The sequence below is a fragment of the Orcinus orca genome, chromosome 4, assembly GCF_937001465.1.
Source record: "Orcinus orca chromosome 4, mOrcOrc1.1, whole genome shotgun sequence".
Classification (NCBI taxonomy): domain Eukaryota; kingdom Metazoa; phylum Chordata; class Mammalia; order Artiodactyla; family Delphinidae; genus Orcinus; species Orcinus orca.
This window is the reverse complement of record NC_064562.1, coordinates 68,729,796-68,745,097: the sequence shown is the minus strand read 5'-3', so window position 1 is coordinate 68,745,097 and position 15,302 is coordinate 68,729,796. Positions and strand designations below refer to the sequence as shown.

Here is a 15,302-nt window from a genome sequence, read left to right as displayed (position 1 = left end):
TTTGTCCTGTATGTGACTCTCTGTGCTTCCTGGACTTGATTAACTATTTCCTTTCACATATTAGGGAAGTTTTCGACTATCTCTTCAAATATTTTCTTGGTGCTTTCTCTCTCTCTCTTCTCATTCTGGGACACTTATAATGCGAATGTTGTTGCATTTAATGTTGTCCCAGAGGTCTCTTAGGCTGTCTTCATTTCTTTTCATTCTTTTTTCTTTATTCTGTTCCGCAGCAGTGATTTCCACCATTCTGTCTTCCAGGTCACTTATCCGTCTTCTGCCTCAGTTATTCTGCTATTGATTCCTTCTAGTGTAGTTTTCATTTCAGTTATTGTATTGTTCATCTCTGTTTGTTTGTTCTTTAATTCTTCTAGGTCTTTGTTAAACATTTCTTGCATCTTCTCGATCTTTGCCTCCATTCTTTTTCCAAGGTCCTGGATCATCTTCACTATCATTATTCTGAATTCTTTTTCTGGAAGTTTGCCTACCTCCACTTCATTTAGTTGTTTTTCTGGGGTTTTATTTTGTTCATTCATCTAGTACATAGCACTCTGCCTTTTTGTGTTGTCTATCTTTCTGTGAATATGGTTTTTGATCCACAGGCTGCAGGTTTGCAGTTCTTCTTGCTTCTGCTCTGAGTCAATAATTTATAATAAAGAGAAAATAAAAGTAATGTCACAAACAATTGAAGGAAGATAATTTTTAGTTTGTTTTAGCAGTTTTTAAAATTTTAAGGTACTTGTTTTATTTTTAGGAGAGTTAAAAGGTGAATTATTTGCAGAGATTACAAAATCAGCCCTCCATACAATTTCACATGCACTATCAGGAGAGCTACTGCAATAGATGCCACACCGTCCTCTCCCCTTGAGGGCCTCACAGTATTTTTGCTGCAAGAAAATGCAAACAGATGACAAAAGAAGGACATGAAGAAAATATTATATAAATAATTGCAACTTAAAAATCATTTTTAAATTCCTGACTAATTTTGGATTTAAATTCTATGAGGGAAAATTCATGTGAGGGTTACAACTTATCAGAGAGGCTGAAGAATGACTTCAAGCAAATAATTGTTTTTCTTAGTGTTCCTCACTCTGTAAATTAAGAGACTTGGTCTAACTGAACCTATGTTACCCCTTCTCCATTCCAAGATTATATGATTTTACAAGATACACAAACTATCTCAAATATAAACAAAGTGTGAATGTACATTATTTGCCTTACATATTCCAGTTTAACAAAATGAATTTATAATTTATAGAATTATAAATCTATAAATTTATGATTTATAGAATTAAAAATAATATATTTGGTAGATCCAGCATTCATGTTCTCATACTAACAAAATCTGTATTTTTTTAAATTCTGAAAAATAAATTAAGGTCTATTCCAAATATAAAGGTAAGATAAATCAGAACTAGGCTATGAATAAAAATATTTTGGCCTTTTTCTTTTCTTTCTGTTTACTATATTAGTTAAATAGATAAATAAATGGATAGTGTTTTAGATAAAATAAAACATTAATCAAGACCTTTATGCATTTGTATATAAGAAAATGATTGGTATACCAACAATCAAAAGAAAAAGATTTTGAAGCAATGGATAAGAATACCCTATAGTTGTCTTTTTGTTCCATTTCAAAGTTACTTCTCTTTCAGAGTGCAGTCTTGGAGGTAATCCATCCACGATAAGCAGTCACTCAAGTATAGACACCTGGTTTATTCTTTTTCCCACATCCTTCACCCCAGCTTACTATTCCAACAAGGTGCCAGATATTCCTAGAGTTGGGATAAGCTAGTGGTCCACCAGAATCATTCTAGAATAAAAAGAGAAAAAAAATGTGTCTTGTCCTGAAACATTTCTTTCTATCTCTCCTCTGGAGTTGTCAACAGCCCCTAGGCAGTGAGACAATCCACCCTCTTTGGGCTTAGAACTGGGGGACTCTTGAATTTCTTCAAAACCCAGGGCAACTACAAACCAGAGTATATTACCTACAGCTGGACTGGAGTGGATTGGGAAGACTAGAAGCTGACTTTTTAATGAGTCCAAACTTAACTCTGGAGAAAGTGACTCAGAGGCTCCATGATGAAGCCTCTGAGGAATGCATGACATGTGCACCTGTAAAGCCTCCTGCTGCATCTCCTGATAAGAGAGACGCAAGCATTCTAGTTCTGCAGGTTGCCCAGAAAATAGGGCCAAATTTATTTTATTACCTTGTAACTATGGATTCCTAGACTGAAAACTCCATGAGAACAGGGATTGTTTTCACCACTGCATCTCCAGCTTATGAGCTGGGTTCTGGTACATTAATGAGATTAATAAATGTTTGTTACGTGGATTGAAATAAGAAGCTACTCTGTGAAAATCATTAAGACAAAAAAAATTATGGTGATAAAAACTTCCATTGAATTAGTACTTGAGAAAAAATGATTTGATAATGTATCTAGAAGTATTTGACAGGCATCAGCTTCTCCTGACATAAATCCAGCACACAGCATTGTATCAGTTGCCAAGCCAGACAATGCATGTGGAGCATTGCAAACTATGTTATCAGTAATCTTCAAAAAAGCCTGCTGAAGTATCACTGGAAGAGAACCTAAGGGCAATAAATTCTGCATATCATGGAGATCTTAACCTTGTTTTTTGAGACAAAGAACGTCTATGGAATAAAGCAGATTCTCTTGGTCACCAAGAGCCAGACCAGTCCCAGGCTAGATTGCTTTCTTTCTAATGTTTTTTAGAGCTGGCTGCCTCACACATAAATTCCAAAATTTCCAATTCTTATTCCCAGAGATATTTCAGAAATTGAAGACAACACCATGCCTTTGGTCCCATCACTTGGTTTTCTTTTTAGTATATTTGTGGACTGGTTAATTGTGTGAAAGAATGATTGATTGATTGATTAAATAATTATTCTTATGAAGCTATTACATATTTACAGAAAAACTTACCATTTATATAAAGTGTTCCCCATTCTGTAACTACAACACTGTCATTTTCTGAGAGCTTCATTTTGGCTTCAGAAAAACAAATCCTATGAATGTACTTTGTAAAAGAGACTTCTTCAGCAAGCTGCACAAGGGCAATATCATCATGAACCCCAGCTCTGCTATAATTTTCATGAAAAAGAATGTTTTGGACTTTCTGTGTCATATATGGTTTATTTACTATAGTTACAAAGTTGACAGTCCAATCTTCTGAATTATTTTTCCTGGAGGACACAATTTAATTAAAATACACTCAGTTTGGGGGCCAAAACGGTATTCACAGTGATTATCTTATCACTTTAAGGTGTGAGTTTCCCAAACAACACTATAAAGCACTTAAATTCTTATTTTTAAAATGTCTTTGATGTGGGGATGTCATAAATGCTACAGACACATAAAAATAGTGCTAAGGACTATTACAGCTGTCAGCCTTCTTCAAATCCTCCTAACTAGAGTCACTGATGTCTCCTGCTAGTTCAGCCCCATCTGGTTTCTATGCATTTGAGTTGGGTAGGAATCATGTAAGCAGTCTCAGTGGATGGAGTCCAGAATCACTCATTCTGCCATACACCCTGGGCTCCAGGAGCCTGTGTCAGGCTCTGGGCATCCGTCTGCATACATAAACAATTGCAATTTGTTCTCACCCAATCACCCCATTATGTTTACCAAGTCAATGCATCTTGGCTTCTAATTTAGATTTTTCTGACCAGTTTCTCCAGTTCCCCTGAGATTCTTTCTCAGTTTAGGCCCTAAGATCCTATTTAACTATTGTCACTTCCTCAAAATGTCAGGTGCCTTTTTTTTTTTTAAGGTTTCAAGACCTTCATGTAACTGTGACCCTCTTCAGTCCTTCTCTCCTTCTGAAATCTTCAGTGACTCCACACATTCATTAGCTGTGTTTCTCCAGTAAGTAAGCATCTTGTCATTTAGAGGTGTCCCCAATGAATAAAACTACATTTTCTAAGCATATTTTCTAATGTTTCCTTTTACAAATCTTCTCTACTTCAAATAGTTCTTTCTGTTTGCTGTCCATAGAATACAACTTGTGTTGCTCCATCTCAACACATTTGAAGAAGGCTATTTTTCCAACTCAAAATGCATATTATTTTTTTCTGATCTACCTACCCCAGTCAATCAAAGCTTATATCTTTAGAGTCTAGATCAAATCTTACAACTGAATACCTCAGCTAGATTGTGTTCTCTTTCTTCACCAAGTTTCCATAGCACGTGCTATCTGTGTTGTACATGTGACACTTACTACACTGTGCTGCCTTATACCTTTAATATATCACGTTTAAATTTCTTCAACTAGATTGTAAACCCCCAGAGGGCAAGACAAATAAGCACTCTGTAACTGGAGTCAGACATACCCAAGTTCACACTCAGTTTCTTTTATTTAAGAGCTGTATGATCTTGGTCAAGTTACATCACCATTTCTAAACCCTAGTTTCCTCATCTTTAAATAGGTTAAAGTATACCTTTCATATGGAATTATTGTTATGATTAAATAAAATGATGTAAGTAAAGTACTTAACATCAGGCCAAAGCCCCTATTTGGAAAATGTTAATTGCTTCCATTCATTTTTCCCTTAGTTGCCCAATTTAAATGTCTTTGCTGCCCTTCAATTATGTAAGTGGTTGTAAATTTCATATGGTCTTGGCAGAACCTCACACATTTAGGTTAACCCCACAGACCTCCCAAATAGGCCTGCAACCAGAATCCTGCATTTAGTCAGACTTTCAAACTTACTTAGCAAAGCAGTGAGCTGCAGATAGGAGCCACCTACTGCTGATCAGAGAAACACCACAGTGGTGTTGGCCTTTCCACTGCATGCTTGCCTGCCATGGCCAGGCCCCCGTCAAGGCATTTTCCCCATTCACAATTCGGTTGCCTGCTGTGATACTGTTGGTCAGTCGTCCCCCACAACCTGAAGAAAGGATTTATTTATATAAGAGCATGTATCTTTCATTATATTTTTTAAGAAATATATTTTCAAACATTATTTGAAACCCTTCAATGACTGTCCAGCATCTCCTAATCAGTGTTGTTTCTTTCCTGGAATGTACCCTTATCATGATAGCCCATTCCATCCTTGTTTGGGTGACTTTTACTTTTCCTCTTTTCCAGTTTCAAGCATTTTTCAACTACTGATTTTTGTTGTATCTATCTGTTATAACTCTAGTCTCCCCAAGTAGATTGCATAATTCTTGAAGGTGGAGACTTTGCTTCATTAAGGTCTGTATCTTGCATAGCATATGCAATGCTGTCTGTAAAGCCCCATGTAGACAACAGATACTCCATAAATATCCACTGAACGAATGAATACATGTATGTATCACACTGTAGGCCTCATGATACTCTAAAGAGAATTTGCTTAAAAGGTACAGAACTATTATTTACCTTATAATAAATATATTTGATATAGCCTAGTTTTGCATTTTCTTATTATCCTAAGTTGTTCTTTCTTCCTTCACTTTTTTTTAAAAACTAATTCAGACATGATATTCTTCATGATTCCATTCTTTGGAAACAGTTCTCATTTCACCCTTTTGGACAACCCATTATAAATGGTCAGTGTTTTTCAAAAAGAAATGCCAGATAGATATGTGGTATATCCAATAATTTTGAAAAACTACTATAGATTTCCAACATTAAGTACTTCTAGATCCTTTTTAGCAAAATGATGGGGAACTATCTGTGAATGTGTTAAATTTATAATAAAGTTTCTAAACTTACAGTTATTGGTAAGCATTTCAGCATTAGCCTTGCTGATTTCTGAAATTAAAATAAAAACATAAGGTTGATAAAATATCACCAAGCAATTCTCTTCAGCCCGAGGACTAAATTTCCTAACCCAATTACTCCCAACATTTAACTATTCAGACTAGTTCATGTATTGTCTATCAACCTCTCTCACTTCTACTTGTTATATTTTGGCCATCTCTCCGCATCTCTACCAGGTAGTATAGGAAAAGGGAAAAGGAAATAAAAAAGCAAAGCTCTCAGTTTTATGATGGTTGAAGTAAAATATTTAGTGAAGTAAGAAGCTGACACTCTTACTAAAAACGGCACTGGGCATAATCTTTGGATTTTTTTTTCCCTATGATAATTCTCATTACTCTGAAATGTAGTTATCTATATTTTAAAGAAAAAAACCCAATTCAAATTACATTTCATTAGACCTATCCTGCTCTTTAGAAGTCATCTCATTACTAAGACTGAATTATGAAATTTTGAGAATTTAACTTAAATTCAAGTCTCTTTTCTATTGGGAATAGGCTTTAGAGAGAAAGAGAAGAAAGAACTAAAAAAAGACACATCAGAAAGTGCTGACTCTGAATCCCTGGGATACAGAGGGGCAGTAACTTGTACAGCCTTCTTTCCCAATGACTACCCACAAAGGAATCGTATCGCTCCTTTCAGAACTTCTACCTCAAACTCACTTCTCATGAGTGGCCCATTGGTGACAGGGACTATGTTCTGAGGCAAAAGAGCTGTAACTGGCAGCTGGCAGCCATCAGAGCTTCTGGATCAACTGTCAGTCTGGAAGAAGCACAAAACTGGGCTCTGGAAACACAAGCTTATCACCTAATGGACCTTTTAACAATTCAAGTTAACGTTTGAAGAACTTCGTAGGACCTTTGAATGTTTACAAACTTTACTTTCTGTACTAGGGCAAAATCCTATCATTTTCTTCCCTTGTTTTCTAGGGAATTATTTCAGACAGATTTTATCTTTAATAGTATTATTTCCATTCTTCCACAAGAAACAATGAGAACCCCCGTCCTCAACTTCACACTGACTTCTGCAGTCTTCACGCTTAATGATCAAGAAAACCCTGTCTTCCTATAATGAGTTCCTGACAAAAGTAGAAGTAGGGAGGAATAATGCTTCAATTATTATTTTTCACCCCCTTTCCATCCATTACAGCCAACCCTTCCAAACTCACAAGCATACCTGTAGCTTAACACTTATTTCTGTCACTGTGCAGACAGATTCTATAGCACTGCCTTCTCCACTACCACCTCAATGGTAGGAGTGCCACAGTTGGGAAGACTAGTTTTTCCTAAGCAAATTCCTGAAACTCTTGGTTCATTTTTTTTTCCAGTACTTTTTTCAATAGTCTAGATAGTTAAGTAGTAGAAAATAAGTGAAATACCTATAAGTTTGATGGAAGTGGGAACTGCATTCCAAGATGCCATGTTGTCCTTCAACATCAGATGTAAGATAGCCTTAATTTTAGTCCTCATGCTATTCTTTTTTGCTGGAGGAAACTTGAATGTCAACTGTAACTGTAAACTTGAACCATTGGGATAAGAACTAGAAGCAACAGAAATGTTCTAGTGTGTTGTTTCTTGATTTTTTAGATGTTTCATGAACACATTGGATTTGCCACATTTTAATTTATTATATTGCCTTCACATACATATTAAAAAAAATACACAGATATTGTCCCAGTATAAATAAAGTGCAATGGTCCCTAAAAATTTAACTGGTTAAGAGGTATTGTTCATGAAAGAGGATATGAACCACAAACTAGAAATCAGAATATTTCAAACACATTTGAGAAACTGAGTACTGACCAACAAATAATTGACTTGAGATTTTATAATAATACAGTAAGAACAAAAGTGTTCTTGTACAGATATTTTCTAATAACTTAATTTTAGAGAAAGAGATAAATGAGAACTTAAATGCAGGGCCAGGAAGCATTCAAAAGATATTGTCTGTAGGTAAGTAGATTGGTTGGTTGGTTGGTTGGCTAGCTGGATTTTTTGTTTTGTTTTGTTTGGAGAGTTCAGACTTCCCCAGAATAGATATTGGCAGTTACCAAATTACAGCTGTCTCTTCTTTTATCACTCATCCCCTATGTCCTGTGATACCTGTCTCCCTGCAGCCCTCACCACTACCACTATCAAGCACACTTACAATACATATTTAGACAAATGTTATCTCAAAAGATTCACTTTTGTTCACAGGCATTACAGTGATGGTAATTATTAAAGAGACCAAAAGAGGATTATTTTAGGAAAGATATGGCCAGATGGGTATGGATGGAAGAAGAGGTGGCTAGTATATAGGTAGCAAAACAATCAGATCAGACTCCGTGTTTTGCATAGTTACAGTTATCTTTTATCATAGAAATCAGTTAGGACTGACTGCCACCAAAAACCTTACAATTCTCCTTCAAGTACAGAGATTAAAGATATGTACAGAACACTTCCTACACTGAATAAAAATTTGTTAAATACAGTGATACTTTAATTTATGGGGAGCTCTTTATCCCTTCCCTCCCTCCCTCCCTTCCTCCCTTCTTTCCTTCCTCCCTTCCTTCCTTCCTTCTTCCCTTCTTTCCTCCCTTCCTTCCTTCTCTTTTGCTCCCTCTATCTCTCTTTCTGTTTCTTGCTGTTGTTGTTATTTAAAACTGGAGCTGATATGACATATTACCTACTTCTCATTCCATAAGATCTTTCTTTTTAATTATTTTTTTGTTCCATAAGATCTTGAATGAATTTGTACTTACAGAAGTTTGATGACTTGAGAGTTGATATACTCTGTATACACCAGAATTTTGAAATGCATCAGACATCTGTCAAGAGAAAAAAACAAAGCCACCACATGTTTCAATCAAATTTATAGTAAAATTAGTAAGATAAATCTCTGACTTACCTTAGTCTCAATATATTTTCTCAGATCTGTGCTGACTTGTGAAACTGCTTTTTCACAATTATCATTGTATATGACTCCAGAAATATGAAAATCACCTTGGTAATAGTAAGTCTTTCCTGTGAAATAAAGAAATACTTAGAAAATTTTAAAATAGGAAGTGACCTCAAGTCCCTCCATATCTTTATCTCAAAATTAATATTCAATGGATATACTCAGACAGGGAAATTAATTTACTACCACTTGAATGAGAGATTCCCCTAGCTTTCATCCAACTCTAGTTACTGTCAGTATTAACAAAGATTGTGTTAGCTCCTAAGCCAGAATCCTAGAGTAAACCCATCTTCCAAAATGACTTCAAACAACATTTACAACAGAGTTTGAGTGTCTATTTTTACTTCAAGAAGCCCAGTTCAACTAATTTAACTTCAGGAAATATAAGCTCGTCCAGCCTTATATCTGAAATTGTAGATAGTTGATCATATAGAGAAATTTAAGAGTAAATTCTCATCCACACACTTCCTGCTCAAGCCAGGATGCCTGTAGTTCTCCCTTTTGCATCACTCCTTTCCACTAAATCACTGTTTCCCCAGAAGAAGAAACAATGTTAAATGCAAACTATATTTTGGAAGGATAGCTAATTAAGCTACTGGTCCTCACTAACATGCTGACAGGGCTTCTTTACGAGGGTTTGATTTGGAAAACTCAAGAGCACTATATATAAGGAAATTTTGTGAATAAAGTTATTTTATTTTATTTATTTATTTATTTTTGCGGTACGTGGGGCTCTCACTGTTGTGGCCTCTCGCGTTGTGGAGCACAGGCTCCGGACGTGCAGGCTCAGTGGCCATGGCTCACGGGCCTGGCCGCTCCGCGGCATGTGGGATCTTCCCAGACTGGGGCACGAACCGGTGTCCCCTGCATCAGCAGGCGGACTCTCAACCACTGCGCCACCAGGGAAGCCCCAATAAAGTTATTTTTTAATAAGTAGAGCCAAGAAGAGGATAGAAAGATTCAGACTACAGAGAGTTCGTGGGTAGACATGGCAGGCAAGAGACTGAACAACCACTATGCTTCTGAAGGATAAGTTTTTAAATTTGAAACTAAGATGGTTGGGGAGAAGCAAAGGAGAAGAGGTTAGTTTGGAAGAGAACTGGAATTTTCATTGAATCAAGCAAAATGCATCCACACTGCATTATTGTATAGGATGATATATTTCAGAGGAGTAAAACAGAAAAATCATGATAAAGTCAATAGAATAATATACTTAAAGTATTAAGATGTGGATTTGTGCTCAGCTATGCCACTGAAAAGCCTGTGATATCTAGGAAGTCACTTGACTTTACTGAGCCTCAGTTTCTTGCATATGAGAATAAGGATGATAGTAAAACCTGCCCTCCCAGGCTCAAAGGATTAGTATGAGGATCAATCAGAATAATGCATATCAAATTTCTTTAAAAACATTAAATGGTTACACAGATTTAAGGGTTTACTTTTCTGAAAGGTAAAAATAAGCTGGAAAAACATGCTTTTCTGGATGTAGGGTTATTAAAAATAAGATCAAGTTAGTATGAGCATTCAGCCATTTAACCACTCTTGACTATCCACTATTAGAAGAGTCATTAGTGGATTATCCATTGCTGCTTATCAATTATATCTTAACAACCAATATCGGAAATGAGCCAAGAAGAGTAGGGATCTCCAAAGTTTGAGGTATATTTACTAAAAGATGTACAACTTAACTACAAACCTACTATATAAGCACTTTTATTGACAATGAATATTGGCATCAAAGTATTGAGCATTTCATTCTTGCCCATACTCCCATAACTGTTGATATGACTTATAGACTGGATCAAAGAGGCATCTGATTCCAAATTATTATGAACTTTGGTGTCAAATAATATAAAGTTATTATGTTGAAATAAAGTAGTAAGTAGATGAGAAAGTTTCCATAAAGAAATTTAATATTCCTGCTGTTTCTTGTCAATTTCTAAGAGTTAAAAGAGATTTAGTAGTAAGGGTGAAAATTGAAGTGTCAATACTGACCAACTGCCAGAAAATGGACAATGAGACCAAAGTTACTGCCAAGATTGTCATCACTCCAAGAAAAATAAGGATTGTCATCCACAGTGGCCAAGATCTTCTCTGGGAAGATATGTTGTACCTACGATAGGAGGAAAGTGGCTCAAATCAGATGATAAATATTCTAAATCTGTCTCTCTGCCAACTCATACAACACAATCTATAACTTATGCATCAGGTCTTTATATTAGCTTAAAACATAGACGCCTCAAATGTGTCAAAGAGGATAGACCCTAATGCTCATTCATTTAACAAATCATCCTGGAGTACTATGTTAGCTGCTAGGGATACAACCATGAGCAAAAGAGCATGGTTTGTGTACTCATGTTTATGAGGAGAAATTAATTTGCTTTTTTTATTTATCCAAAGAAAGTTACAAAACATTACATGTGATCTGATTTTATCTTTGCAAACTATAGCCACATCATCTACATGGACATATATAGATTTATAAACACATATATAACATCATTTATATAAGTTTAATTAAATGTGTAAGAAAACATGATGTCAATTGCAACTTTCCCATATTATAAGATTATGGGTAGACTTTTTTCTTTTTGTTTACTTTTTCTTTAACTATATTTCCTAATGTTTTGACAATAAACAAGGATTATTTGTATAACATAATTTAACAGATAAGTTTCATCACCAAAACCAATCAATTAGATTAAAAATAATCAGAAAATATTGTGACTTGGCATCATGCAGATAGAGTGGTCTAGGGTTAGAGTTAGGTCATATGGCCACCCTTAGTCTAATTTTTATAAGGTTTGGACATTAGTTATTCTTCATATCTTGAAAGACATGATGTCATGAAATAGTCCATTTGGACAAAGAGCTGTAACACACACACACAAATCTGATTTCAAGTTTCAAAATAGCCTCAACTAGCTCTTCAATCTCTTCAATCTCTGCATTATCCTAAATAAAACTTACAAAACAGAAGAGTTTGTAAGCAGTGGATATATTTGGCAAATTAGATATTTCCTATGAGCAGGAGAACATTTTTGTTCTTATCCTTCCAGGACTAATTAACTTTTAGGTAGAGAAGATCCTTTAAAAATGAGTAATAAGGGGCTTCCCTGGTGGCGCAGTGGTTGAGAGTCCGCCTGCCAATGCAGGGGACGCTGGTTCGTGCCCCGGTCCGGGAAGATCCCACATGCCGCGGAGCGGCTGGGCCCGTGAGTCATGGCCGCTGAGCCTGTGCGTCCGGAGCCTGTGCTCCGCAACGGGAGAGGCCACAACAGTGAGAGGCCCGCGTATAGCAAAAAAAAAAAAAAAGCAATGAGTAATAAGTACCTATGCCACACCTGTGCAACTCCACCCAGTCTTATTCCTCTCTGTTCTGTTCTCAGTTCTTAATCCTACTCTTCCATCTCTTTTGATGACTTGTTAATTAATGTTTCCCTGAGCCAACATTGTCAAAGGTCTTCAAAGAAACTCCCCACATTCCATGTATGCTTTTATACTGGAATTCATTTGTTAAATCTCATCCTCTTATACTAGATAAATCACACTTTAAAAGGAGTATACAATTAAAATAAATAATAACAATATTTATAACCTTATTAATATCTGATCATATGTGTCTTCTAATGAGTAGAAAAATTTACTGTGATAGTGAATTCTCAAATTTGTTTTGGATTAGCTGGTTGTAACTTAGCCTGGTAGCTTAGTCTTTCTGAGACATGAATATTAGTTTGAGGGACTCAAACACTATGTAGCCTAAATTATGTACATAGTACAGAAAGTAGCTGAGATGGTTTCTATACAAATAATCACTATATTACAGTTTATAAAATGCCTTTCTTGGAAGACCCCTTTTAGATGTTCTTGAAAGTTCTAAAGAATACATACTGTTGACTATAGCACTGATATTGTTTTTTCCCCTTCATTGTGAATTTCTTCCTGTCAAAAACAATTAAGGAGATTTTTTATATCTAAAAGATCACAAGAGTTTATGATTTATTCAATTTCTCCTCTAGTAAATAGGATGTATGGACTCTAAAAATTGATTATTATTTTTTAATAATAGCTGAAATTGTTAAAATCATGTTCTAAATATCCAAAAAAGTCCATTCACGAAACAATTTACTCTCTCATCTATCAAAAAAATTTTGCGCCATAATTTTTTTTTTTTTTTTTTTTTAATGGTACGCGGGCCTCTCACTGTTGTGGCCTCTCCCGTTGCGGAGCACAGGCTCCTGACGCGCAGGCTCAGCGGCCATGGCTCAGGGGCCCAGCCGCTCCGCGGCATGTGGGATCTTCCCAGACCGGGCACGAACCCGTATCCCCTGCATTGGCAGGCGGACTCTCAACCACTGCGCCACCAGGGAAGCCCCATAATATTTTTTAAAGGTAGGAATTTGAGTTCTTGGATGAACCCCTCTTTTAACAAAGAGAATAGGTTAAAAATTAATCTTCAATGAATTTAACCAACTCCATATGCTTAACTAAACTATACCTGACTCACTTTTGGATTTAATTTACTTCAAAGAAGGGCTCATTGTTATTCTGGTATAATCAACCATTCACCTTAATCAAATTACAATAATGTTAAAAAATGATGGTAACTACATTATTCACAATTTTTTTTTTTTTCAGTACGCGGGCCTCTCACTGTTGTGGCCTCTCCCGTTGCGGAGCACAGGCTCCGGACGCGCAGGCTCAGCGGCCATGGCTGACGGGCGCAGCCGCTCCGCGGCATGTGGGATCCTCCCAGACCGGGGCACGAACCCGTGTCCCCTGCATCGGCAGGCGGACTTTCAACCAGTCCGCCACCAGGGAAGCCCCACAATTTTAAAACATCAATCTCACTGTAATTTATCTCCTACAGCCCATACCAGGTATCATTTCCTAGATTAGACTTCCCTATAGCCACATTCTGATACTGCATTAGCAGTTAAACTGCAAAGTATTACAAACAGTAGTTTTAATTTATTAAAACTTCATTTCCAACCATTTGAATTGGATTAACCTGATTTCTGTTATACAGTGAAAAGTGTTAAAAAAAATTCCAAAACAAAATTCCTCAAATTCTGTAAAGATAAACCTTTTTTTTTTTTTTTTTCATAGAGGACTTTAAATTATTAGGGAGAGGCTTGTGAATAAGGAACAAAGAAACTAATGATCAAATGAAGCAAATGGCCTCCACCACCAACTTTCTTCTGGAACTCGAGGAAAGCCAAGAGTCGGTGGAAAGGAACTCACTTGAAAATCTATTAAGTTTTGTGGGCCCACTGCAGTTTGTCAAGTGCTAATTTAGGATCTGTGTTGTAAAGTACATTATTCTAAAAATCTATAATGGCATTCAGGTTTTTAAATTATTTCTAAAAAACATTCAAGCTAGAAAATATGGTTTTAATTACACTATTAGAGAACAAAAATGGTAGTATTCTTATGAGTGATTATTTTTAAAAAGTAAACAAAATTTTGCTGAACTTTGATTATTCTTTTTCCAAATTTCTGAAACTTTCCCAGAGACTTTACAGGGCCTCTAGACCTCAGAAATAATAGCATGGGTCCAGAAATAAAAATCTAAATTATAAAAAGCAACCAATTAACAAAAAACTAGAAAATACTCTGTAGCAACCTGTTAGCTTTTATAGACTTAATCTCCCAAATAAAATCCCATTTACCTGAACATAATGTTCTGATTGTGGTGGTGATGTCAGGGACAAGGGTAGTGATTGATGATGGCAATGATGATAGTGGTAATAAAAATAAGGGCCTTCTGGTGTAGCTTTTAAGATGATCAGTGTTTCACAGGTTTATGTGCTACATCCAGTGTTGGTTGGTTTGTTTTTATGGGCTGGCTGAAATATAGAGAACAAATAAGATGAAACTTGTCCAATTAGTGTTAATGACTGTCGTATTTCTATGGTTTCAAGATGGGAGTCATCCAGGGGGTGACAAACTTCCTCGATTTGGCGATTTAGAAAAAAGTAATAGCCTAGTCTTGGACTAGTCACTTAAAATGCACACCCAAGAAACAGCTTTGTGGTAAATCAGGATAATCCTAACTCTTGTGTTTGACCAATTCCGTCATTCTGGCTTCTTCCTCCTCAACTGAAACCATCTGTAACTATGTAGAAGTTTCTGACAAAAGACTTTCCACAAAGTACCGATTTTAACATAACTAATATTGCCATCATTTTGATATAATGAAATTCTATTTAATTGCAGTTTATATTTTCATTTCCCTAATTACCAGTGAGAATGATCATTGTGATCATTATTTTACATATTTCACTTTTCAGCCATGCTGCAACCCCAATTTTTGTGTTCTGTCTCTTAAAGCCAGTGAGACTGTTGCTTTCTGCTTAACTTTTTAGCTCCTCTGCATCACCTGGACTGGCCAGTGCCCTCTGGCAAGAAACCATATGTATGTAAATCTTACCCAGTACAGTCCCTTCCCATCATGAATTGACTCTGAGACAGTTTTTATCAGTTTTTTGTCACTCTGTACTGCCTTCATATGGTTTTTATATTTTTTCCAAAGTTTATAGCTATTAACTCTAGAAGGGCTTGATATAAGAAATTTCACCATTGCTGGAAGTGGAACT

At 36.0% G+C, this 15,302-nt stretch overlaps 1 protein-coding gene across 1 annotated transcript; it reads right to left on the bottom strand.

The window, feature by feature from the left end:
• Positions 1 to 1,500: 1,500 nt before the first annotated feature.
• TMPRSS11B (transmembrane serine protease 11B) lies at positions 1,501 to 15,156 on the bottom strand. The gene is given in 12 exon segments (XM_033425536.2): positions 1,501 to 1,812; positions 2,450 to 2,590; positions 2,946 to 3,205; positions 4,732 to 4,909; positions 5,719 to 5,757; positions 7,142 to 7,302; positions 8,507 to 8,539; positions 8,541 to 8,572; positions 8,653 to 8,768; positions 10,699 to 10,728; positions 10,731 to 10,816; positions 15,137 to 15,156. Coding segments are annotated over 12 exon segments (1,260 nt in total). The 3' UTR covers positions 1,501 to 1,648.
• Between the last annotated feature and the right edge of the window lie 146 nt (positions 15,157 to 15,302).